This window comes from Scatophagus argus, chromosome 7 (assembly GCF_020382885.2).
Source record: "Scatophagus argus isolate fScaArg1 chromosome 7, fScaArg1.pri, whole genome shotgun sequence".
Classification (NCBI taxonomy): Eukaryota; Metazoa; Chordata; class Actinopteri; family Scatophagidae; genus Scatophagus; species Scatophagus argus.
Genome location: NC_058499.1, coordinates 16,362,138 through 16,390,069, shown reverse-complemented (window position 1 = coordinate 16,390,069; position 27,932 = coordinate 16,362,138). Strand labels below are relative to the sequence as shown.

General features: G+C 40.8%; 1 protein-coding gene across 3 annotated transcripts; it reads left to right on the top strand.

Moving 5' to 3' along the window:
* Positions 1-27,932, top strand: slc1a2b (solute carrier family 1 member 2b). 3 transcript variants are annotated; one of them, XM_046393984.1, is made up of 11 exons: positions 1-415; positions 19,668-19,807; positions 21,432-21,584; positions 21,958-22,208; positions 22,474-22,621; positions 23,412-23,538; positions 23,747-23,980; positions 24,070-24,264; positions 25,136-25,270; positions 25,425-25,689; positions 27,502-27,932. In XM_046393984.1, the coding sequence occupies exons 2-11, from the start codon at positions 19,678-19,680 to the stop codon at positions 27,571-27,573; spliced, it is 1,710 nt and encodes a 569-aa protein (XP_046249940.1). In that variant the 5' UTR covers positions 1-415; positions 19,668-19,677; the 3' UTR covers positions 27,574-27,932. The 3 variants fall into 3 exon arrangements, with proteins under 3 accessions (XP_046249940.1, XP_046249941.1, XP_046249939.1); XM_046393985.1 differs by lacking the exon at positions 1-415 and adding an exon at positions 16,230-16,519 and having other exon boundaries at positions 25,425-25,613; XM_046393983.1 differs by lacking the exon at positions 1-415 and adding an exon at positions 16,230-16,519.

Genomic DNA, 27,932 nt, shown 5'->3' with positions numbered 1-27,932 from the left:
TACTCATGAGCAGGTTTTGCGAACCAGGGTGTGTGTGTGTGTGAGAGAGAGAAAGAGCGTATGTGTGAGAAAGGTTGAAAGAGAGGTGATTACGACATAGGCTACATCTTCAACCAACGGGAGCTGGCATTCCAATGCAGGAGAGACAAAGAGGGGGAAAACGGGCGGAGGTGGGTGGAGGGAGTAAAGCGCCGAAGAATGATGTGAGGCAGAGCTCATTCAGTGGGATCGTTGAGCTGCGGAGCTCCACGGATTTTACTCACAGAAAATCCCTCCGTTTGGTCTGTGAAGCGCGCCTGTCCCGGACCGCCGTGCGCTCTGCAGCTCGCTGTGGCTGACCCCTTTGAAGCGGATGCTGCAAGACCCTGCAAGGGGACAAGACCAAAAACTTTTTTCACCCTGGTTTTCAACAAAGGTAAGATGCTGTTTTGTTGTTTCATTTTTGCTTGCAAACAGTATCAATAAGCGCGTAAGAGTGGAGGTGATGAGAATATGCGTGGCTTGTCTTGTTCGTGACGTGCAGCTTAATTTGTTGTTTATTATCACAACAATTCACAGGTTGATTTAAATTATTTCTTTGATCGAGAAATAACTGCAGGTGTGATTTATCTTTTGTTGGTAAACCATACAGAAATAAGCAGCAAGAAAACATAAGTCTGCAGATTTCCCCTAAATTAACCTTTGTTTAAACTTTGAGATTTGTTCTTTCCGCAGTATTCATATTCCACAGATAGCCTGGGCACAAACTGAGAGAAGTGACAGTCCGCAGTGCAAAGTGCCGGAGCGCACACCGTCAATAATAAGCTCACGCTTCTCATTACATTACACCGGTGAACAAAAGAGCTGCACTGACTCTTATCTCCTTTTTCTTTTGTAAATTACCCCCTGCATGCATCGAATAAAAATCACTATGATTTGCTGTAGTTGAATGATATAAGTTAACGTTTATGTCCTGTCAGTTACAGCAACATCACAGAGCAATCAAGAATGCACGATTTGTGAGACAGCAGCCGCTGGCGACACTTTGGTGGCAGAGCCGTACATATGACCTCAGGGACAAAGCCTTTCCCTTAAATCTCTGGATGTTTTGTGTTTGATCTCCTTCTCTAAACTTAAACGAAGCGCTCCGCTTGCTTTGCCTCAGCCAAACGCGCAAGGTTTCCCTCCTAAGACAGATGAAGTGTCGGATGTTTCACAGGAAGTAAAGTTGCGTTGAGCTGCATTATTCTAACAGTTAACTTTGAAAGCATTTACTTCATTACTTTACTGCATTTACTTAGAAACACCTACGGAGTGAACATCCATTATAGATAAGGAGTCTGTTACGCATTTGAGCAACTTTCCTCGTAGCGTACAGTAGGTTAGACTGCAAGTTAACTGCTTAACATTTAAATAAATAAATTAGTCATAAATATATAAAGTTCACAAACTGATTTTGCAGATGCTGATGACTTTATGAACTTATTCGATCTGAGAAAGAAAACGGGCTGCTTTGAGTTTTACAATTTTCCTTATTATTATTATTATTTTTTTTAATGCAGCAGTCCACGGCCTTTCCAATGCCCATAATTTCGCTGCGTTTCTTTATTTTTCATGTCTTGCAGTAACTTGTTTTGCACAGGAGCAAATTCTCCTGACAGGAAAATGGGAATGCTTCCTACCTTACTATCTCCACCCACCTTTTGAGCCAATCGTTGCAGTCCTCTTTCATATTAAAGGCACGCGCGCACACACACAAGGGCGCACACACACATTTTTCCAATAGCACTATCAGTGTCACCATGGAAACCAGGTCTCTTGACACCCTCATTTGATCGCCGTCAGCATTAGTCTTGGTTTGTCACTTGAAAACGGGCACAGGGTGTGTTTGTAGATGCATCTCTCAGCAGCATGTTGATGCATGCAACGTGAAAATCAGGTGGGCCTTGTCCTGTTGGATTTTTAATGGGCATGTAGTGTTCCACTGGTGATTCATGGCTGCACCATGTGCATTTTGCAGCAGGGCTGGGATCTGAGGAGGCCTTGGCCTTCAGTGTAATTGCTGGGAGAATCTGTAAAGGAAAGTGTCCATGCAGCTAATGCGTTTTGTCTTTTTCCCGGAGGCTGCTCTCTAAACTACTGTACTGTGGCATTTGCTGCCTGACATGAATTTGCTGCCCTACATGAATGAGCACAATAGACATTCAAGGGAAGCTCACACATACTTTAAGGCAAGATGAGTCATATACTATATAAATGCATGGCTTGAATCTGTAGGGTGTGTGTGTGTGTGTGTGTGTTTTATTTAATAAGCGAGCTTATGTGTTTATCATATGACAGGATAACATGCTGTGAATGCAGCCATAACAACCATTTCCCACAAACGAGCATTCCCATCCACATCAAAGGGATGCTGTATGGACACAATTTGCACATATTTAGCATTTGTTTACAAAGAAAAACATCATTAGTGTAAGGGAATTCATGCAGTGACTTTTGTCTAGAAGAGATCTATTAATTTTTTTTTTACCTGCATTTGTAAACAAATTATTTATTCATGTTTATGTTTTGGTGTTCTCTGTTCTAGGAAATATGTTCTATTTATTTTTTAAATGTCATTATTAGCTCAGTTCAGGTTCATATGCTCTCTTGCACACACTGGATGAATCAGAATACATGCTGGATTTATAATATCTGTTTGAAATTAATTTTTTCAGTACATATAATAAGTTTTAACATCAAAGTCACAAATTGAGGAGCCACATGTTCAGTATGGTCTCTGGTAGATGAAAGTCTAAGCTAAATTAATTGTGTGATATCAGTACTTAGCTGTGTTTTTTATACTAATGATCAGTGTTGATACCAAATTTATTTTGGATGTGACTGGAATTGTGAAAGTGTCAAGCCCTCCAGCATAAACACATCCAAGATGTCATGCCAGCATATGCACACACACAACATACAGAGGAACTCACCCGCCCAGACAAAAGCCTGCAGCCTTACTGATATCCCACTGGAAATGAAACAAGCCCAAGTCATATTTTCTCAGAGTCTGTTATGATAACCATCTGTGAAGTTGTTACTTTAATTAGGGTGGACATTGCTCATGGTAGTCAGGGCAGAGTAGATGTTTACATGAACATGTGTGTTTGTGAGTGGGCCTTTGTGTTTAATACAGGCTGTTCTACTGTGAAGTACACACACACACACACACACAACACACACACCCATGGGGGAGGGTAGTTGTGGGGGTATGCAAGCCAAGGGTAAATAATACGGAAAGGAAAAGGATGTAACAGCACGCTGGTAGAAAAAAAAAATCAATATTTTGACTTAGTGATAGCTTCTTCATTGACAGTGCTTTACTGTGGAAATTAAATTTCACCAATCAATGTGAACAGTTTTATGGATTGATTAAAGTAGTCATCTGTGCTCGAGACAAATCCAGTGGATGGATATGAACGCTCATAGATGACTCGGAACTGTAGACCAGATGGCAAAAGAGCTGTCACCAGTAAACAGGCATGATTAAAAGAAGAAAGAAAATGTATAGAATATAACAATATTCTTGTGTTTTACAAGAATTTTTTAGATATTTATTTATATAATATATAGTTATATTTATATTTAACACTTGACAGCTAGAAAACAAGCAGCCAACAGACAGTGCCGGCCTATTTTCTTTGCTGCCTTCATATTTTGTACATTGCTTCATAACGTGCTTCAGTGCAGTTTGGCGCCTGAGAAAAACAATAAAACCCAAGTACAATGTGGAAACACTTCAGTTTCTGCCAGACAAACTGAGATTTTGCACTGCCAGAAGTGTTAGATAGAGTGGGAGAGCAGCTTTATTATGTGGGTGTGACAGAAAAGGAAAAAGACGAAGAGGACAGACAATAAAACATAATAAAGATCTCTGCTTGAAAAGAGATAAATTCCTAAAGGATGGCATGAACGAGCAGGGCAGAAGTCGGGGTTGTTTCCTCCTGGACCTTTTTTTTCTGTGAACAGAGAGATGTGCTCGTGCATGAGGATGAAAAAGGGCCTGCGTAAGCAGCCTGAAGAAGGAGCATATGTTACCTGTCTGTGGCCTCTCCTCTCAGTGCTGCAGAGCAAGTGAGAGAGAAAGAGCGATAAAAATAGAGAATGAGAAAGGGGAGGCGGGGAACAAGCTGGGAAAATTTATAGGTATGAGCGAAAAGAAAGAGAAAGGGACAGTGCGACTGGAAACAAAAGGGGGAGGAGAGGAAACAGTTGAAATAGACACCAGAACATGAAGGGGAGACGACCACGGAGATGTGTATGTGTATTTATGTTGTGTGTCTCCATTCAGGGAGCTCCTCTGTGGTCTTGCTGGCAGTCTGTGGCATCTAGTGCTTGAGTAATCCTCCTGGGAACACACTGAAGCTGCCAAAGTGCCATCCAGCTCCTCTTTTCACTCTTTGCCACCCCCATGCTCATCTATCTCTGTCTTTTTCTCAGGTCCTCAATACTCCTCTTTCTCTTCCCTTAGCTGTTCCTTTCATTTCAGTCCTTCCTAATTACCTTAATATCAATTTCATTTGCTTCTGCACTTGATTCTCCCTCCTCATCACTGTATTCTTGCCGTGAATCATCCTGATACGTGGAATTCATGCTTTTTCTGTTTCTTTTTTTTTTTCTTGCCCGTGCCTATAGTATCAGCGTTTCAGTTTCTCAGAGAGCAGGACAGAGTGAGGCCTTTCCCATGGGTTGACCAAACAAAGAGCCTGGCTCTCTTCACTTCTGTATGACTGCACAGGAACAGAAACAGAGGCATTCACTTGCTATTCTGCTGCTGGGCGGCAAAGCGACAGATCTCTGCTGGCCATGGCCGAGGCATTTCTTTGCTATGAGACAGCAGCGATCGTTAAATTGCTCATATAATGTGTGTCAACAAGCACGAGATGGAACATAATCTCCAAAAGTGGGACCATGCGTGTTTATCATTTAACGGACACTTTAACACTTCTGTTAAAGGGATTTGCCTTTTAATAGCTGCTTATTTGTTAATCTTGTATGCAGAAAGGACTAATTCAATTTCTGTTTCGTAAAGCCTTTTTTTGTGAGAATTATCATGATGTGGAACGATATTTTTCCCTCACTCACAACAAAAATACAGAAGGCCACCTGACTGCTTTCATGTACAGTGAATACATATGTACATTTATTGGGGTTGTGTTAACTTGCGTTAGTAAATATACATGAAAATACTCATGTAACCAGTCAGCAAACATTTACTGTGACTTAAAACACCTGATTTTGGAATGCAGTTTTATTATAATGAAATTTAATTTCAGGTTTCCAGTACTTTTTTGAGAAGTGTGTGTGAAAGTAAAGCAAAACATTTTAAGGTCACAAATGGGTGTGTGGTCCATACAAAGATTGTGTGGGAATTATTTAGTTTGTTTTCATCTGGTCAAGGAGTCATGGCCAGGTCCCCGAGCTGACGAAAGTTCCACCAAAGTTGTTAAATAAGGTAAGGGCTTTAGGCTAACACACCCGGTAATACACACTCACACACATACAAATTCCTCTCACTGGTGCATTATTTGATCTGGTTCATTCTGGCTGTATGCACTCCAATTTACACTCTCAAATTTGTAGCTTTCATTCCTTATTTTTAAAAGGACTCAAATGAGATTCAAATGAGTTAACATGACACATTTACATACTGTGTGTGTGTGTGTGTGTGTTGAGGGGGGCAGAGGGGTCGGTCCTCTTCCCCTAAACCCCAAACCACCCACATCCTATTGGCACCTGCTACATTGGAATTCAGGTCAGCAGGGGGAGTCACGAAATTGCTCAGAGAGTGATTGGTAAAGGGAAGAGGGGGGTAGGCGCGCGGGGGGTTTTGTTTTGTTTTTTACTCTTGGCACCAAAGGCCATGCCACTGTGAACAATCATCCCATTATGTGGCAACAAAAGAATCATAATTAAAGCACATTAAGTGATTCGTTCGAAACAAAGCGAAGACTTCATCTGGACAATTGTCACAAGATGCAGTCTGACAGATTCAAACTGGTTATCAGATGGAGTTACGTTTGTTTATGCCATCACCCTGTGAACCTTATGTCTCAACACACATGAAACATCTGAAAATAAAACATTAAAACGTGAGTTAACCTCCGCTTGAATCTAGGAGAAAAATTCATTAAATGTTTGACAGTTTGAAATATGGTGCCACGTGACCTTAGAAAACAGCAGGCAAAATATACTTAAAAATATACAAATTGCACAGTAAATTGCATTTGAAACTATTTTATCCTGTAGCAGTTCCCTTAGCTGCTTCTTTCTTCCTATCCTTTATTTCTGGGGTAAAGCTTTCATGACAGTTTCATAAAGAGGATAATTGGAGGATCAGCGAATGGGGAATAAAGGGAAAGATGATGAATAGAAAAAAGAATTTGGGCCTGGAGGTCTCCATATGGTGGCAAAATGTAGCTAGATATCACTTTCACATTTGATCGTCCTGCCAAGGGCAGCCACTGCACATGTCTAGAATTTACCTCCGAAACTATTGGAGAAAACTATCTCTGAGTGTTGTGTCAAAATATGTTTATGTGTCTAGCTGAAGCCTCATCATCTCAGTTGTGCATTTATTGTGCACTTCTAAGTTGTAAATATGTCACATAATATACATTTATGAAAGACAGAAAACACTTTTATTACCATTTACTTGAGTCAAATTCAAATCTTCTAAAAAAAAAGTTATTGTGATGTTAAAGTGATAGCTGTTCTTCATATTTCATCATACTTTATATTTCTGTATGAAACTTGAGCAGTTATATATGTGCTCAACCCCAGAGTTATGGTACTAGTACTCCTGAATGTGGATTGTGACATGGGGTCATCATATTTCAACAACTGGTTATGTGTTTACCACTTTCAAACTTTAATACCATCTATAAGATTTCAAGATGTATGGCATTTATTCCACCAGGGCCACATGCTTTATCACGCAATGTTAATGAGAGTGAAAAATAATTAGTCTATCTGCTCTAATTATATGCTACACGCTTCCACCAAGTTTCATGAAAGTCAGGCCAGGAGTTTCTCCCTCATTGTGCTGACACACAGACAAACAAACTGAACCTAAAACATAGCCTCGCTGGCAAAGGAGACAATAATTAGCTAAAAATGTAAAAGAAAAAGTTCAGATTTAAGTAAAACTAGGGTCACTACCCACTTCACCCACTAGCCCTCCCCGTCTCACCCACCTTCCTCTTCCTTTGACCCCTTTTTACTATTCCACAAATCCTCAATTAAGTGCGTAATGGGCCTCTGAGGCAGGTTTGTGTGCTTCTTTGTTCAGCTCTGGGGGGATCGGCCGGTATTAATGTTCCTCTTGAGCATGTAAATAGCCTGAGCTGTGGGAGCGCGGAGCAGAGCTGCCACTCGTCCGCTTAATCGAGGAGAGCTCCATCACTTTCGGACATTTTAGGGAGCCAAAACGGGACATGCATGAGAACGTCAGCACCAAATACAATGTCCACACTTGGTGGAGTAACCTCAGCACCCATGTCCACCTCCCACTTCTTCCGGAATAAACCCCTTTTTTCCTCTGGACACTTACCCTTCTCCCCTGCACTCCCCCAAAACGGCCCTCACCCCACCTACTCCACAGATCCTCGACCAATCCTCCCTCTGCATGTGTGCTGCTCCCCACTGCTCAGCCTATCCCATCCTGAAGGGCCCAGCTGATGGACCCTGCAGTCTAGTTTTGTTTACCTCACCCACTTGTCCAGCGGAACACACAACAATCCCCTTCATTGCATGTTTGTCAGCCCCCTTTTCAGAACTAAAAGAGGAGAAAGGGGGGGAGGGGGGTGAAAAAACAAAAAACGAAGGAAACAATTAAATTGCCCCTCCTCCCCATGAACTCTGTGCTAGCAGTTTCCCAGATCTAGATTCTGTGAACTAACTTGGAGGCCTGTAAAGTGGCCCATTATTCTAGTAGGGGTGGCGTGTTCCAAGAGCGGCTTGCCTCAATGGTTGATGAACACAGAGAGGGTTTTGTTAGAGGGTTTTGGCTCACCACATTATTCACTGGTTAATTAGGAGCTCTATCTATCTATCTATCTATCTATCTATCTATCTATCTAGACATTCACCTTGTCTAAGTTTACATGTTTACATAATAGTTTATTATCTTGAATTGTTTCTTTGAAGTGATATAGGAAAGTAATGAATGAACAGACCTTGCATCTGAAAAAGATTAAAAAAAAATCTTGTCCAAGTTTAATGTCAAGTTAAATTAATTTAGATTTATTTATTATATTCAAATCAATTTTACATACATCATACTGTATGTATCCAGATGGATCCTGACATCACTGGGAATCCTGGGTCCTCTTGTTGTATGAGGATTACTGTGAACCAGGATTTCAGGGACTTTGTGCTGTGTGCCTTAAATCTTGACTGAAGGGGGTTTACCATCCTCTGAGCAGGCTAAGATGGGTGTGATCTGGGGATTTGGCTGTGACTGTGGATCAAACAGGGGAAATATGCCGAAAATGTTTTTGCCCAGAGGTTCCAATAATGAATGACTATGACTATAGGCAGGCTGTCATAATTAGGCAGTCGAGAAAGCCTAAGCGAGAGCATTGACTCTCAATGGCATTCCGGTGCTGCGTGTGACTGAAGAAATATTTATTTAGTTCAACAAAGGATGTGTTGAGTAATGACATGGAAAGAAAAACGAACGAAAATGAAATGAGCAGCAGATCCCTCTGCGGCTTTTCAGGTATAACAACAGTCTCTAACAGGCAATGGTTGGCTCTTTTTGTGACATTATTTGAGGAATATGAGAAAATTGCTCCTGTCTAGTGTGTATGGATGTGGTTCTGAAAGAACAGTGCCAGAAAAGTAAAGTGGTCCTGAAAGGAAAGCGGGCTTGCAGTGTGAGAAGTTATAGTTGCAGCTTAAAGGTTTTGCTTTTCTAATGAGGTCAAAACAAGACAAAACAAAACAGTTATTAAAAGCAAAACCAATGCTGTTTCTTGGACCCCTTTTAGATCATCTTTGCAGATTTATTTTATATCTTCACTTGGTGCATGAATGAATTTGTTGATTGAAAATCTGTTTGAACACTAAAGGAGCTGGCCAACCCTCAGATTCACACTGGGGTTTCATACTCCAACTGTTTTGTTAGTATCTTTTGTGCTTTGGTACTGAGAGGGCACAGCTCCAGATATGTGCCTCTGCTGAAAATGTGTTGCCTGTCAGACGTGCATAGCAGATGAGGTGGCACTTAGTTGATACCTTATGTTGTAATAGCACTGATTTGTTGTATGCGCTCGTGAAAGAGACAGAGAAAGAAAAACCCACAAAACAGGAGAAGATGGTAGGAGTGTAATGAGGAAAAGAGATGCATTACTGTAGATAACACACACAGAAGAAGAGACAGAGAGCATGAGGGAGTGACAGCTCTGTCACACTTCCCTGCTTTCCTGATATGCTACCCTACTGTATACTTGACAGTCTTGATGTGATGTGTTTTTCAGTGCAGACACACAGACAAGGAGTCTTGAGATTAGAAAAAAAGAACATAATGCATACAGGGAGGGTCAAAAAGTTTTCAGCTAACTACTGATCATACCTGATAGAAATACATGTAGATGCACCAAGGGGCCATGTCCACATACAGTAAGTTTTAGTTTACAGTAATAAGCATAGCATGGCATCCAGCCAGAACATGCCAGATGGCACATATCCCAAAAGCACGAGTCATTCAAACCAAACAGTGCTGTGTAATCTACGTCCGGGAATTTCTGTTGTACAGACAGCAGCCAGATGTGCAAGATTTACAGTATACAGCTACTATCGCTTTAATAGTCTGCTTTGTGACAGGTGAACATGAACCTCAAGAAGGTTTTTCCATGAATTTATTCAGCTACCCTTAAGAATTCCTATTACTATATTTAAACTAGTTTTATTTTGTAATATTTACTTAAGCATGTGAGTTTTCACTTGCTTTATTTTAGAAATGAGATAATGCTCCCTACAGCCAGTGAAAAATGTAGACTGAATATTGGTCTTTAGGATTTTGGTGAGTCATGTGCTAGAAATGTGCATGCGTATGTGCTGTACGCATGTGTGTATGTGCAGGAATGCCCTTTCTGTCAACACTGTGGGGTGGTGTGAGGAGAGTGGGGCATGGCCACTGCTGCAGGCTGTGCTTAGTCCCTGCAGACTCCAGTGTTTAATTAGTGAGAGAACATCCATCCTCCTTAGTCCTCTTATTGGCAAATCCTGAGTGAGACTGTAACCCCCTCACCCTGCGTCCAATACCACGGGACTGGACGAACTGAAATTGATGACCACAGACAACAGTGCAATATTTTTGTCTTTCTCTTTGTGTGTGTGTGTGTTTGCTTTCATTTACATGCATTCACACAAATGTGAGTGAAAGGCAGATGAGACATTGAGTGTAAATGTATGTATGATCTGCATATATTTAAATTTGAGAGTGTGGCAGGTGAGTCTAGTGATGTATGAAACGTGATTTGTGCACTAATCCCATTTCACAGGGCCAGCTGCCCAACACAGATGTCAGCTCTTCATGTATCTACAGATAACCTGATAATGCAGAAGCCCTTCATATCGTGTATATATAGTGACATGCTCCATTTCATTCAATTTCCATCAACTTCAACTGATTGCTTTAATCTGACCTTGGCCCATCCGTTTCTCTCTACGTCCCTTATTTTCTCATCTGTTTTCCATTACATTCCTTTGTCTCCATCCTTACCTTCATCAGCCACACCTTCTGTTTTCCAACCTCCCCCTTTTTTTCTTCACCCTTCCCCCATACATCGTTACACATCTATCTTTATACGGCACTCCTGCCGTTTCACCCCACCCCCCGCCGCCGCCACCACCACCACCACCATTCCCTCTGTCTATACTCCACTCTCTCTCTCTCTCTCTCTCTCTCTCTCTCTGTCATTCCCCTCTCAACAATGTAGCGGGTATACCATAGTGGTGGTTGTAGTGGGGGGTGGGGTGGTCCTGTCTTGCTGGCAGATTTAATGAGCTCCTGTGGGGATCGGACCAGAGCCATCAAAAGCTGCGTGCTGCTATATAGCCAGCTCTGTTAAACAGATGCGCCTTTGCTAATGATAGTAGCATCGCTTCACATGCAGCCAGCATGAAGATGGGAGCAGCTATAGGATGAAAGAGAAGAGCAATGACTGTGTCTGCAAAATGTGTGTGACTACTCATCTGACAGAGGAGGTTGTGGTTAGGACCAGTGGGAAAATCTCACATGACTATGGATGATCTTCTTTTCTCCACTGACCTTTCATCTGTGCAGCCTTAGACAAAAAGATGTGGGCTGAGAATAGAGGATAGGGGATAGGTGGTGGACAGTAGCAAAATCCTTTTGATCGCATCTTTGAAGGACATCACTGAAAATAGCATCACAGTTAGTTATGAAGAAAGGAGTGAGAGTAAGAAAAGCTGAGACATACAGTATGGATACCAGATAGTTTGGGAGTTGCTATCTTTAAACATTATAAGAAAGAGAAAAGGGGAGAGTTAAAGATGGATGTGAAGGGGGGGGGGTGTATTTAATTATATGAGTTACAACTGTGGTTCTGGCAATGAAGAGGGTTGAGGCTGGATTAGATGCCATCAAACTAAGTCTCTCTGCAGATATTATCCAGATGAATGGGATTCACCCAGTTCATTCCTATAACAACCACTCCACAGCTTAATAGGCTGTTAGCACATAATTACAGTGGGATTGGTCACATCTGAGAGACCTATGCAGACTACAACACTAGCCTCAGGATTCCCAGAGGCTCTCTCTCTCTAATGACTGCCTCATTATGGACACAAAGAATTGTGCCAAACAAAGGGAAACCGTAGAGGATGCTGTGGGACAGGCACGTACAGTATGGTTCAATCATGCATTGACAGGATGCTGATGCACCCTGATTGTAAAACTGAGTGGTAAAAATGGAAAAAGTGATGAAAGCTTAAAAGCAGGAGTTACAATGTAATCGCTGGTCCATACAATGCACAAAGCATTTAGCAGATTGTGGCACACAATGGAGAGTAAACACTGTACTCTACTGTTTCCTTCAGTAGAATTGTTATAGAAAAACACACAAACACAAAATTCTGCCACATAAGGAAGATTTTCTCCTAGATGTCAGTTTGTGTGTGTGTGTGTGTGTGTGTGTGTGTGTATGTGTGTAAATTCCTGTGAAAACTTTACCTGTCTACACTTTGTATGACAGTGTGACATGTTAATCATTGGTCGACAGTGGTGTGTCTGATTTGTGAGAGCTTTTGATAACTTTAGTGCTCAAAGTGCTGCATGTTAACCTTAGGATCACCTTCAGCTGCAGTTAGAGCTGCTTCTGCATCACTGCAGTTCAGGTCAACATGAAGCTGTGTCACTGACCATGGTACTGAATGCCTGCTCTACTACCCCATATCTGTTTGGAGGGGTTAACCCTTCAAGGCCAGACAACCCAAATTCTGTCAAGGTAGCCCTTAATAATCATCCCAAAAATGAGGTCTTAAGCAAGTCAATAGTAAATTTCTTTCAGAATCAAAAACTACAAAGTACAAATATAGTATAAAAAAATTAAAAGAAAAAAACTGTAGCAATTCGTAAGACATTAAGTTCCACACTCTCCAATCAAATTATCCATTTAAAAGGTCAATTCAAAGTGCAATGTTACAGGTATTTAAGTTTTCAATAAATCCAAGTTTCATTTTGTAGTTTATTGATATTATAGCAAAAAGCAATCATTTTTGTTATTGTTGTCACTGCAGCTGGCTGTATCTAGCCTGTTTCTATGAACATTTCATACTGCAAAAGAAAATGCTTTCCATTCCCATGGAATAAGCAAACTTCAGCAAAATATTACTAACAGAATACTGTTATGACTGCCAATATTTACTTTGCTCTGTTCCATTAAACCAAAAGGCTGGCCTACACTTGCACTTGCACAAAGTAAAACAACAAGTTGTAATTGTAAACACTCATTTATTTCTCTGAAATTGGACTGATTGGGCACATTGTTTGGTATTACAGACTGGTGTCTTTTACAGTCTGTTGACTAGCTACATTTTATTAGCTATTTAGTTCAGTAAATAAAACAGTGACAACTGATACTAACTACTAGAAAAAATCTTCTCCCAGTGTGCAGCTTCTTTGACTCTTCCAGTATTTGGTCAGACTATTCTCACTCCAGATGTGACCTGGAAGCAGTTCAACTGTAAACCAGTGAATGGTACTGAACACCTTAATGTATTTGGGGTCACTAACAAAAAAAAAAAAAAAACAAGAAGTAAAATGTCTGTTTTACTTAAACTGATAATGCCTGCGTTAGTTGATTGATGTCGCAACGCCAAAGTGAGCTTTGGATCAAGAGTTAGAAAATTGGCTGAGAAACAAGAATATATGTACTCAGTGGACACACACACACACACACATATGTTTAAAGGACTGGTATTTAAATTTCAAATAGGCAGTTGTTTGTGAAACCTACACGGAATGACAGGAAAGTGTTTATTGGTATTAGTATTTGTGAGTCATGTAAAGTTTTAAGGCAGCTTCCATCAGAAGGTAAAGTTTTTTTGCCATGTTCCCTTAACTCTTAGGAAGATATTGTCTCTTAGCAAACAACACTTTTCAAGGGTCTTCTGTGTTTTCTTGAGCTACTGAAGAACAGTAAGTTACATTGCTGATGGAATAATCCAGATTAGCACAACAGTCCACACATGTCTCCATCATTATCTGTCACTGAATACATTCATCCTGACAACCATCTACGATACATAATTGAGAGGTGTAGAGTGACAAAGCTACCCTTTCTTCAGATGCTGGAATTTATCTCCCACTTCCCATGCACAGCACAACCTGAAGTGTTTGTTGAGAGCTTAATTTGGGGGGGCTTTTTCACAGCTCCTAGGCAGCCAGTATGTGTGAGTCCATTTCTTCCCACTGCATGGCAAGTGGCTGTGAGGCCCAAAGGGGCCAGATATATCCGGAGCCTGGCCCAGCTCCAATTGTCTTTACCTCACAGTATATTGTGATGCTTCAGTCATGAGAACGGGCAATGGGCCCCTCCAGAGACCAGTGAGAAACTGGTATTCTCATTTACATCTTCCTCTGTGCATGGATCCCAACAACCTGAATTAGACGTATTACAACATAACCAGACACCAGCGTAAACATGTAAATTATAATGTAAGCACATGCTGTGGATGGTAGGAGTGACACTGCATGCCAAAGTGTGTGACAGCAGTTTATTAATTATGCAGCACAGACACCAAAGAATCTCTATTCAAAATTGTCCTGTTATGTTTTTCAGAGTGTTTGAAGGTTTCATTACTTCTTCATCGATGACACGCAATTTTCTTTGGTGAAGTAAAGATATGATATGTCTGTTTGTTAATCTGCTGATCTTTCAAGCTGTACCCCATCTTTATATAGTGCGTGTGCAGGCTATGTATTTGTATGCTCTCTGTGTGTGTGTGTGTGTGTGTGGCTGTGAGCTTCCTCTTTACCCTTCATCCCCTTCTCTCTAAGCCACAGAGTGTTGCCAGGGCAACCCCTCGTGGTCCTTACTGCATCGCAGCAGTCCTCAATACCAGCGCTCAGGGAACCTCCTCGCACTGGGAAGGCAGCATAAAATTGGGATAATCGCCGTCGATTATGGGACACAATGGACCACAGCTTCTGAAAGATTCATTCATCCTGGAAAAAGAGACTGTGGAGGGGGAAAGAGAAAGGGGCGCCTTGGTCCCTCCGCTGCTCTCCCACGGTGGGCACAGGCATGACATCAGTGGCCTGAAAGAACTGGCATTCTGGACATGCCCACTGCCCCCCCATCTCGCTATACCCTTATACCCTGTCCCATTCGAACCCCCTCCCTTCTTTTCTCGCCCCTGCCAGTTTGGATGCAGCGCTTGGCCAAGCGAGTTGGGGCCACTGCCACTGTTTGCGTGTGAAACAAAGCCCCTCAGAAGGAAGAGAGAGGAAGCAGAGAGCTTCACATGGTACCAGCCAAGAGCAAGGATGGCTGCCTCAGCCTTCCCCTCTCAGGCCCCTCTTTTGGCTGAAAGGTGCTGGTGTGACCCCAGTACCCCCTTCTCCCATAGTGTCCCTCTTACTCCCCACTGTAACCCTTTCCGCTCTCTCCTACTCTCTCACTCCCATCTCGAAAATGGCCCTGTGAATAAGTATGACATGTCAAGGGATTTAGGATGAGTGATTTCTCATGACATAACCTTTGCCGACAGAGATGGGATTCCTCTGGCTTTTGTTGTTCTGTTGTTGGTCATTTGTTTGAAGAGGAAATAGCTTTCCAACACATTTCCCTAATTAGAATAATGTGATACTGCTCAATACCATGTGAAGTCCCATGCTGCTGGGAGACTAGAGGGAAATCAGCATGACTCCATCCTCGCATGAATCACGTTGGTCATTTGTGTTTTGGAGTCCTATTGAATAGTGGGGGCACGTAAATCTATATGTTCAGCCTGGTGTGTGACTTGAATATGTAGACCTTATTTTGGCAGTATCTTTAAAAGCAGATATTTTGTAGGTATCTTTTGAAGTTATTGAAGTCTTTATCTGTTACATCTCAGAATACAATGATTTGGCCTTGTGTGACATGGTCATTTACAGAATAGAGTACAGAGTATACCTCATATGCTTGAACCACTGAGGCTGTGACATAATATATTGTAGCATAACCACTGAGAACAATAAACATTAACTTCCCATCTTCTGTCCAGAATGACCTCAAAGCCCTCAAACAGCGACATTATGGATATTAAATCTTCCATTTGTCATTTCCTTTGTTGCTTATTCCCCTCTCAGAAAAAGGGCCAGTAACAAAGCACTACTGTCTGCATTGTGCCATTAGCAGGCATCATCATGCTCATCTCCAGCAGTCTGGCCTTTGCCTCACTTTTCCATAGCTGGATAAGTCTGGGAGCGTGCTCTCAAGGGGGATTACAGTATCCAGGGAATGGAGGGTCCCTGAGGGATTTGACTGTTAAGCTCAGATACTGACTCCTCCCTCCTCTTCTTCTGTTTTAGTTATTTATTTATTTCTAGGTTTGTTGGATGTATGTATGTGTGCTCTCTGTGTGTGTGTATGTGTGTGTGTCCTGGTGTGTAACTGATTGTGGGTGGTGGAATGAAGGGGGTGGGGGCTGAGGGGGGGTTGCAGACATCAGGATGGGGCAATTCAGGTTGCTGTGGCTGTGACTGGAGCTGTCGCCTGGGCTGTGTTGACTCGCTCCTCTCTGGATACGTGGGAAGAGCTGGTGGACAGCTGAGAACTGCCAGCTATCAGCAGAGCTCTAGTGTTTTTCTCGCCAGCTGCTGTACCTTGGATCTTATCTGCCAACATCTGGCACATTTTTGAATGGAGCAGTTCCGATTCTATTAACGATTTTTCGTTGTAATTCACTCTTAATACCAAAGGCTGGAGATTTGACCCTGGTCAATGTATATAGCACTCACCTCAGCTCCAACAGAAATGAAGTAAGTACTATGCACCTAATTTACATTTCTTGGTATAAAATACTTTTACTCCTTTTACTTTTCTGTTCATTTCACTTAATGATTCAGTAAAGTTCTTACAATTGATTTTTTTTACATCAAAGTTATTGATTAATAACTATAAAGTAATTATTTTTATTTAAAGTGAATCCTTATAATATATGAGGACAAACCTGTCTAACTTCTCTAGACTATAAGACAATGGGGTATTATAATTTTGAACTTCTTTCAGTTGGGTTGACACCAGGTGTTGTTTTATTAAAACCTTCATTAATTCTTCATGGCTTTTAGTCATGTAATGCAATTAATCTGACTAAGCCCTCAGCTAAGATTAACCAGTTCATAAGATTATCCCATTAGAGACTGTGCAGAAGAAAATGTGTATGGATGAGTGCAAGTGCATGTGGGTGTGTGTGTATATGCATATGTGTGTGTGTGTGTCTGTCTGTCTATGTAGGTGTCTGTGTGAATGTTATGACTTAAATTATAACTTTCTGTTGGACTTTTTAGTTGTATGAACCCACTTTATGAGTGGCAAAAATCCTGGTGGCATTTCATGTATTCACAAGCTCTAAAAGAAGCAGCTCAGATCCATTTAAGTACTACTTAAGTAATATTAAGTAATACTGAAAACTTAAAAAGCCTTACATATCAGATGCGTTGACAACACATGAACTCAGATATACAGATATACAACAGTTATTTCCTACTGCTGTACAACAAGAATGAAATTATATTTCTTGGCTGTAGCTGATTAGTCTTTGCTATAAATTTTCACAAGCCCACTCCCTCATCTGTCTCTGACTTGGTGAGAGAAGCATTAATATCCAACCTTAGTGACGTCCAGCATCTGTTTCCTCTCTCTCTCTCTCTCTCTCTCTCTCTCTCTCTCTCTCTCTCTCTCTGAGCGCTAAAAATAATGGAGTGAGAGAAAGTGAGAGAAAAGGGTAAAAATTCAATTAGCAACCCTCATCACTCAGATGGAATGGGATTACATGGCAACGCAAATTTCCTGGCATTTCATTTCTGGGGTTTTACTAATTCATTCAACCTTTATCTTCAGGCTGAAATACTGCAGAGGTAGAGTGCGATGGTGGCTACTGTTTTCCTTCTGTTTGCATGTATTCCCTGTATTTCACACTTCACTTTGAAATTAATAAAAGCAGATAGGACAGGTCCATCTGTGTGCCTGGAAGCTGACCATTTGGTCTTCCTATAGCAACACTCACAATGCAGCAACACACAAAGCTGGGGGAGGTGTGTGAGAATGTGTGACTGTGTCTGTGTGTTGAAGTGGAATTATACTTACACAACAACAATAACACCATAAAGAGCCTTTGGTTTGGAGGAAGTTTCTTATTGATTTAAGCTCCTTGCCTTGCTTTTGATCACTTTTCGGTGTAGAAAAAAACTTGACAACCAACATGATTAATATCTATGAAGTGTTCTGACTTCATTGTGAAATACGGGAGGGGGAGGGTATGAGGACATCAAAAGAAAAACTCAGCTGAGGCTTCCATTTGTGAGTTTTAAGCCATGAACCCCAGGGGTAGGTGAAGGGTCAGAGTCACATTATTTCTTTTTTGCTTTTCTTTGTAATTCATCAGAGCAGACATTTCCATGGCCTTATTGGTGATGAATAGAACATAGAGACATATCTGTTTCCTCATAGACAAAAAACCCAGCAAAGACATTTGATTGATTATTCATGCAACATGTTGAGGAGGCGATGAATAAGAAGCTACTGCCTGTTTTCCTTTCTCCTCCACAGCTACTGACCACCTGCCTAACTGGCATGTGACAGACACAGCTGGCTCGCTTCTCACTAACACTCATTCATACCTTGACGGGACTGCAGGAAACTGCTCTGTTATGGGAAATCACTTTTCATTTAATTGATTAGACTGCGAGTCTGAGCTGTGTCTTCATCCAGTTGTATTTCAGGTTTTCTGTGCTTCCACATTTATTATCACACAATCATAGCTTAGAGAGAGAAAACGTGTAATCTGGTGTCTAAGCTTTAGTAGTCAACATGCTTACTGCTTCTTGGTGTACTTCATCAAACTTTTGTACTGTGAAATTGGCATCTGTGACATCACTGGGGGATTTTTGTCCTCACCGTAAAACCACCTCACACTTGTCTGCCATCCTTCCTTTCGGAGTATTTTTGTTTCTTGTGTTTGTTTTCTTCAGTTGTTGTGTTGGTATCTCTAATGACTGAAAAGAGCTGTCCTTGCATGAAACGTGCACATCTGCACAAGTCACACATGATACATGTGGATGGGCTTGGTGGATCTTTTTGTTCAAACAGTTCCACGGCAGTTGTAATGTTTGATATGAGAGATTGTGATCTTCTGGTGCTTCTCATACCCTGTTGAAGGTAATCTTTGTTCTGCTGCAGCGGGCAGCCACAGGCTCTTTTGCCTGAGTTCACTGTAGATGTTCTGATGGGGAAGACTGGTGTTACTCATGTGGTGCACATAGACTGTCCATCTTAGCAAACCTGTATTTAATACAGTGTGTAAGTTAATGTAGTTCATGTGAAACACATTTAATTCATTTCATTTCTTTATGGGTGATAATTTCAGTCAAATTACATAATGTAGATAGGCCTGTAAATTCTGACAAAACCCCAAACATTATTAAATTGGGTTAACATTAACATAAACAAACATAATTAATCAAAATACAGAGCAACTTGCTTTCCAAGAAAATAGTTAAAGAAATGCCTTACTTAAACAGATTTTCAGTTTTTAATAAGCTGACTTGTATCTGAATTGCCCCAACTGACTGCACTTTTGCAAGCAGCAGCATGTAGTCAGCTTCCATCTGTTGGATGCTATACTAACCATGAACAGTGTTGGAGTGACAGCTTGGCAACGCACTTCAGTGCTTTACATTTCTCACTGCACTATGTCATGGTTTTCAGGGACACTATGTACATCCAAAGGATCTGATTTCTGTATTATGTATTTTATTGTTCAGTCTTGTTCTTTCTCACAGTGACCACATGACACAACATGGGAACATGATATATACTGATTAATGACACTGTATCGCCAAGTGTGTGTTTTTGAAGGGGCTCAGCTGGACGGCTTTGCATTTTGTAAATTAATGTTGTTTGTTGCAGTGCCAACAGTATGCCGAAACAAGTTGAGGTGAGGATGCACGAGAGCCACCTGGAGCCCATTGAGGCCAGGCCTCAGTCCAAATGTGCCAAAATCTGCTCCAAGATGTTCAAGAACCTTCTGCTCACACTCACAGTCCTCGGTAAGTTACCTCAGCTTTTTTTTTTTTGCTTCTTTTTCCCCTAAAGACCTACATAAAAACAGGACATGCTAAAGACGGGTACAGACCACCACTGAGCTCAGGGGTGTGTTAAATCAGAGCTTGATTATGCAGCTTTCTTGTTATATGAGGAGGAGTTGCCATCTGTGCTTGCTCACTGTACCAGACAGTAACATGACTGGGTGTCCTGACCTTCCCCAGCTCTGCGCCACCTGTTGCTATCAAAAGCTCTCTGCGGCACAGGACAATAAGCCCCTGGTGGTGCATGAAAAATATTGTAACTATAGTTGGCTCATTGTTGCACAGCGGGAGATTTAATGAAAAGAAGAAAAGGCACAAAATCAGTGATGTAATTTCTGATTGTTGGTCTTAAGTAAGATTTGTGTTTGACCAGCAGGTTATTTATACCGTGTTGTGTCTGACAGCTATGCGGCCCATCCCAATCTGACCATTTCATAAGCAAGCCTGTGAACCTTTTGAAATTGCATAAATGCATATATATATGTGTGTATATGTTTGTTTGCATGGATGTGCGTTTGTGCGAGCATGTGTAATGTGTACATCTCACCCCAGTTGGCAGGACTCTCGCAAAGCCAGTGAGCCAGCATGATCATTGATCATCTGTCACTTGGCAGATAAGAGCCTGAATGGGAACTTGCAAATGGGCCAAAGCAAAGGCACAGGAAATCAAGTACCACCAAATACCATCGAGTGTTCAGAATCCACAGGATTCTGCTAGACTAGAGGATAGATTGAAGCACAGAGGACAGCTTATATATATATTTTTTTAAAGCTGGAGGGCTTTTGATTCCAGTGTGCGTTATTAAAAAACGTCTCGGGCTGTGTGATCTTTGGCAGTGGTGTGGTAGCAGAGGAAGTGTAGCCACAGGGGGAAAGCTGGAGTTTTGTCTGGCGTGAGATGGACAGACACAGAGGCCAAGTACCAGGCCTGGTAGACAAAAGCTTCAGGGGGGTCAGAGCACACAGAGATCATCTTTAACTTAGGGGGAGAACCACTGTGTGGCAGGAAAAGAACTGTTAGTTGAAAGAGACATATGTCAAAGGTCAACAGTGACTTAGGGAGGGACTGATCTCTCAAATGCAATAGTAGTAATATCCAGTGAGCCAGGATACATAGTCAGTCTTCTTTCTTTCTCTGGAACAAAGTGAAAGGAAATCCTTGAAATTTTAGTCTTGCAGAGATTACGGATGCTTCACCAGGAAATCTGACATGCTGCCTCCTCCTTACTGCTTTAAAGATCTAATCTTAATCCCCTGTGAGCTTTACTCTCTTTTAGCAGGTTTGCGTTTGATCTTCTCTACCCACTGTCCTCTTTAAGCATGTAACAAATAACCAATTGTACAACTCCAAACAACTATATTAATATGTCATTTATTAAGACTTCTTTAAGGAAAAAAAATCATTACTCTGTTGTTACTTCACAGATTAAATCTGTGTTCTTCCTGTTACAGAAAACACCATTAATAAGTGTCCCTAAAAAATGACTGGAAAGTTAATTCCTTTTTTTTTCAACCTGGCTTCTCTTGTCTTTGCTGTTATACATTGTTACAGTTTCACTCACTCACATTCCTCCTTGCACTTCAGGAGTGATCTTGGGAGCTGTAGCAGGGATGTTGCTTCGTGTTGCCTCTCCAATCCACCCAGACATTGTCATGGTGATTGCTTTTCCTGGAGATATCCTGATGAGGATGCTGAAGATGTTGATCCTGCCACTCATCATTTCCAGTTTAATCACAGGTGCAGTGAGACTGATCACTTACGGAAAATATCGTTGTATTATCATATCATTCTAAGAATATTGCATAGTTTTGAGATATTTTACTTTACTTTTACACAAGTGAGACTCCAAGTGAGCAGTTTATGAACATTTGATTACAAAGGCAAATAAATGGTAATAACTGCTGTTATTAGTGTAATTCTCATTCTGAAATCATAATTAGCAATAGATTTTACAGTATTCCATGCATCATACACATGATCAAACACCATATGTAATCCCCTAATGATATTTGCGTTCAGCCTTCATGGGCCACAGTATTAAGTCAACATATCCATTCAATAAGTCCTTGTAATTACCAGGTAAACACCATCTTGCTTGTTTTGGCTGCAGGTCTGGCCGGTTTGGATGCCAAATCCAGTGGTCGCCTGGGCACCAGAGCTATGGTCTACTACATGACCACCACTGTTATTGCTGCTATCCTGGGAGTAATCCTGGTGTTAGTCATCCACCCTGGCAACCCCAAACTGAAAGAGAATCTGGGTGAAGGAGAGAAAAATGATGATGTGTCCAGCTTGGATGCTTTCTTTGATCTAATCAGGAACCTGTTCCCAGAGAACCTGGTGCAGGCTTGTTTCCAACAGGTAATGGAGAATAATAATTATAGCAAAATGATACACATTAATGGCTTAATGTAAGTTTGACTGTCTCTTCCAACAGAAGAGAAAGTCTGTCAAAATGTGAAAGTCATCATCATTCAAATGCATTTTTGGATACACCAAAAAAAGAAACACATTTGCATAACACATTATTAACATTTGAATGGCCTTGTGTCAGTGGGAGCATCATACCTGTTTCCAGTACTAGTCATCAAATGCATCATGAGTATCTTTTCATCATTTAATTCAGATCCAGACGGTCACAAAGAAAGTTGAGGTCGTGGTTGAAGAGGATGTCAATGCCACCACTGTGGAGGGCCTAGTGGCTAACATTACCAAGGAGCCTCAGTATATCATCAAAAAGTCCCTGCAGTTCAAAAGTGGCATGAATGTACTGGGTATGTAACCAACCAAAAACACTCACAATATATAGAAAACTAACATCAAATAAGAAAGAGCTTACAGCCACACTAACAGCTCTGAGGCTGTACGACAAAATTGAGCTTTGAGCTAAATGCTAATATCAGCTTGTATCATTTTTTTTTTTAAATCATAGTCATTAGCTTAGTTTAGCATTTTAGCAGAATTAGCATTAGCACAAAACACAAAGTACAGCTAACACCGATGGGAAAGTAATTAGTTTCAAAAAGCAATCCATTTAACAAATGGATTTTTTTAACAAGAGTGCCAAAATCAAATGTATTATGGTAATACATTCAACATTTATTGAGACATTTCAATCAATCAATCAATCATCAGTGTGAACCTTATGGTGGCACTACAGGAAAAGCCAAAGGAGCATCAACTGGAACCATGGATGTCTATACAAATTTTGTGTCCTTTGACTTGCTGTTGGTGGAAGAGAAAAAGTCAGGGGGTCTCCTGTGTCTTCAGTCATTATCGTGGGAATTCATCTAATAATTGCTGGGATTTTTCAGTCTGGACCAAGTAGTGGACTAGCCAACTGTCATTGCCATCCCTATAGTGCCATGCTGTTTGCATGGTTAAAAATAAAAGTAGTATTTACCATGTTACATTTACAAAATTTAAAACATCTGGACAAACCAAATGTTTTTTGGCTGTAAATGTAACAACCTTCCATCTCCGGATATCTATTCCCTCATGGGATCATCTCTCCTGTCCACACTGGTATTCAGAGACTGATACATTTATGATTTTCTGTCACAGGTCTGATTGGTTTCTTTATTGCATTTGGCATCTGCATGGGCAAGATGGGAGAGAAGGCCAGACTCATGATTGAATTCTTCAACATCCTCAATGAGATTGTGATGAAACTTGTCATCATGATCATGTGGTTAGTATCACTTCAGAATCTCATTGACTCATTGCTAAACTCAATTATTTTGAGTCAGAAATAACTGCTAATGTCAAGTTATTTCTCAAGTCATTCCAACATTTAAAAGGTTATAGCTGTGTGAAGCAGAATTTGTGTTTTGACTTTTTTGTCTTCTGTGTTGAAAGCTAAATTTGAAGAAATAACAAAAACTTAATCCCATCTTCAGGTACTCTCCCTTTGGTATTGCCTGTCTCATCTGTGGTAAGATCATCTCCATCAAGGACCTGGAGGTGGTGGGCAGGCAGCTGGGCATGTATATGGTGACTGTGATTATTGGCCTCATCATTCACGGAGCGATCTTCTTGCCCAGCATTTACTTTGTTATTGTCAGGAAAAACCCTTTCACCTTCTTCCTGGGCATCTTCCAAGCCTGGATCACTGCCCTGGGGACAGCCTCCAGGTCAGCATCAAAATGAAAGGATAGTTGTTTCTTGATTTTTATACAATTCACACAGGGTATAATCTATCTTCCTCTGCTTTTTTCTGTAGTGCTGGTACACTTCCAGTCACCTTTCGTTGTCTGGAGGAGAACTTGGGTATTGACAAAAGAGTCACTCGTTTTGTGCTCCCAGTCGGTGCCACCATTAACATGGATGGAACTGCTCTGTATGAAGCAGTGGCAGCCATCTTCATTGCCCAAATGAACGGCATCCAGCTTGACCCTGGTCAGATTGTCACTGTCAGGTCAGTTTATCTTTATACTTAAAACATATCAAAAATTTTTAGTTGGTTGATGTCATTTGCCTTTGTTCACAATTTCATCAACCTGGATGCTCTGTGTGATATGAACATATAAGACGTAAATATTAATGTTGTGAAATTATGAAACTGTCTATGATATTTCAGCAATATCTGTATGTGATAAGCTTCTTATTATTGGACTCTAATTTAACTACAAACAGAAGTCAGAATGGTTCATAAAAAGCAGTTCTTAGTCATAACAGTAAGAATTGTGATTGCCACTCTTTAAAGAAGGTTTGAGTGAAACTGCAGTTTAGCAAACACTTAGCTCTTAATAGATAAGGACAAACACAGCAGCAGTGTAGAGTTATTTTACAGTAAACAGAAAAAGCCTCTGTGGCTCAAAGCAGAAATTTTAGAGAAGAAATCTACTGTGAAGCTAATGAACCACCAGGAGGAAGCAACATGTAAGTGTATCTTGTCTCATGCTAAGCAGGAAGGAAACCAAGTATTTGTAACCCAAATGCTGTTCTGTTAATAGAGTGAGTCAAGGATGGATAGTCTTTAGCCTGACATTTTTATGGCATATCAGTCCACCATCCCTCAAATTAAGCATCCCATCTATCACATTTAAAGCCCTCTACTTTAGCAATGGAGAACCCACTCCAGTGCGCTGTAGTTACTGCTCTTTATGTCTTTATATAAGTGTCATAGAGACTGAACATCATCATCTGTATCTGTGTAGTGCAGCCATTTCACACTGATAGGTGTCTGAGGAATTGTGGCAAGGTGGAGGGTCGGTTGTGGAGGATGTGGTTAGGTGTAAAGGGTCTGGAGAACGTGGCTGAGAGCTGCTTTGCTGTTTTTCATCCAGTCTGACAGCCACCCTGGCCAGTGTTGGAGCAGCCAGTATCCCCAGTGCCGGCCTGGTGACTATGCTCTTGATCTTGACTGCTGTAGGCTTGCCGACCCAAGATATCAGTCTGCTGGTTGCTGTAGACTGGCTGCTGTGAGTTTGACATTTATTTAATTTATGTTTGCACATTGATTCCTTCCTTTGCTTCCATATTTGGCTTTTATTTTTTGTGCACCCACAATCCCTCTTAACATCTTCCTCATTTAGTAAAGTATGCAAAACCATCTTTTTCTCTTGGTTTTCCCAGGGATCGATTCAGGACCTCGGTGAACGTGGTGGGTGATTCCTACGGTGCAGGCATCGTGTACCACATGTCCAAGGCAGAACTCGAAGAGCTGGACGCGCACACGGCTAAATCAGATGACATTGAAATGATGACGAAGACCCAGTCTTATTACGATGACATGAAGAACCACCACGAAAACAATTCCAACCAGTGCGTCTTAACCGCTACCGCTACCACAACTGCTAGCGCTACTGCTAACAATTCTGTCGTAGTAGATGAATGCAAGGTACAATTAATGCTTACAGACATAGAGACCTGTATATAACCCACTCTGTTTCTGCATGCTCACCCTGCACTTTTGCTTTGACTGCTTGTTTTATTCATTGCATCTTTGTACATAATTATGTCTGAAAACAGATGCATGTGTACATATGTATTTCATTCTTCTGGAATAGCAGCTTTTGTGTTGAACGAAAGTCCAAAAAGCGTTCTTACCAAAGGTTTCCAAAATCAAAAAAAGTGAAAATGATAAATATGTATGCAAATAAGAGGGGAATCAGTTAGCCTAATCTGATGAGTGTAACCTGCTGGGGACTGGCTCTAACTCTAAAGATAATGCTCCCTATGACCCTGAGGAATTATTTAGCAGCCCTCCTATCTATCATAAGTTCAAACCACTAATAAATGTCTGGATAGCAATCTGGATTAGTTCTCATTTTCCTTTTGTTCAGCTTAATGTCTGGTGTAGTTCATTCTGCTTTACATTAAAAATGTAGCAGATATTAATTGTTTAACAGGTTTATTTCCAAAGGGTCATCCTTTCCGGTAGGATTTAAAATGGATAATGGAAAATGCTACAGCTAATTAGCAGGTCACATATTCCCCACATAAACACATTTATCACACTGTCGTTGACTCATTGCCAGTCAGGATTTTTTTTTTTTTTTGCATTTTGACACCATCTATTTCTGCACATCGTGAGAACTATATTGTGAAATTGAAAGCTGTGAAGTAGCTCCCATAATATGAAACATAATTCATTTTGAATCCAGTCTTTGAATATATTCCAGACTTTTAGAATAATAGATGGGAGTTCAGAGAGCTTGTTCCCTACACACACACACACACACACACACACACACACATACCCACACCCTGGAGGAAAAGGTCTACTGATGAGCCTATTCATTTATTAAAGGATGAAAGGTGTTGCCTAGCAACGTTGGCAACATGTCACACAAGTAATCTGTCCATAGTGAAAAGTTATATCCTCCTTTCTGGGTCTCTATTTATTACCGGACATTAACGTATAAATGTGACACAAAGGCTTGCTATTTCCAGCATCCACCATGACTAATTTTTTTTTCTATTTTCTGTTTCTGTTTTGCCTGTAAATAGTATGACTCACATTTCTAACCATTTTTTCTCAAAGATGCAAACTGCTGTAGAGTGCTTGTAAAATAGCTGTAACGTGAGAATGCATTCATTCTGTAGTGTTTGTACCTTGTTTCCTCTGTCTCTTGTATTCATAATTTATTCATTTGTGTTTTGTTTTTCACTGCCTGTTGAGTTTTTAGTCATCATTAATTTGTGATCTGTTCCCAGGTCAGTAAAAGAAACTCCACTCTTAGGACTACCATAAGCATGATCATCTGTGGTCGTACAGGAGTCCCAGTATTCCTCCATAGTTTTTGCATGTTGCAAAGTAGCTATGATACCTAAGAGGCTGTGTTTTAATTGCCAAAGTACCATCGCTAAAGCACCCAAAATTACAGAAATGAATGTGTTAAATAGATTTTCTGTTATAAATGTTTACAATCATGCATTAGCTAAAACATTTACCTCAACGTAACACCAGGAAATAGGTGGTTTCCTGGGTTAGATTATTGATAAGTTGATTTTTTTTATGGCATAGCTAATAAATCATGATCAGCCATGCAATATAAGCTTGCTTAGCTAAAACTTTAAGCAAAAATATCTTATAAATGGGAGCACTGAATCAATAATGCAAGTTGTTTGACTGAAGGAAAGGAACTGTGTTTTGTTGTTGTCTATGCCTTGGATCCACTGTTTAGATTTCCCTGCTAACTGCTTGCAGGTAACCTCAGCCACTAACGGCTCTGCTGCGGAGTGCACGCTTGTTGAGGAGGAACCATGGAAACATGAATAATGGCAGCACAGAGATCCCCTGCTCCTGGGCTCCACAAGCTTTCCTATCTGGCGATAAGAAAGAGCGAATGAAAAAAAAAGTCACAAGAACAGAACTACTAATTGTTTTTTTTAAATGTAGTTTAGTTTTCTTTTTTTTATTAGTCCCTTTAAAAGTTTTTGTAACTGTCTATCTGACTGATAAATAATACTAATTCACTTAACCGTGAAATGATAACAGAGGTATACCTTTATCTGTTAGAGCACAATTATGTCCTATATAGCACATACTTGCACAGCATACTTCAAGGCTTGGGGAGGGAAGGAAGAGAAAAAAAAAGTTAGATAAGCTATTCCTAGCAATACATCTCAGTTCTACAC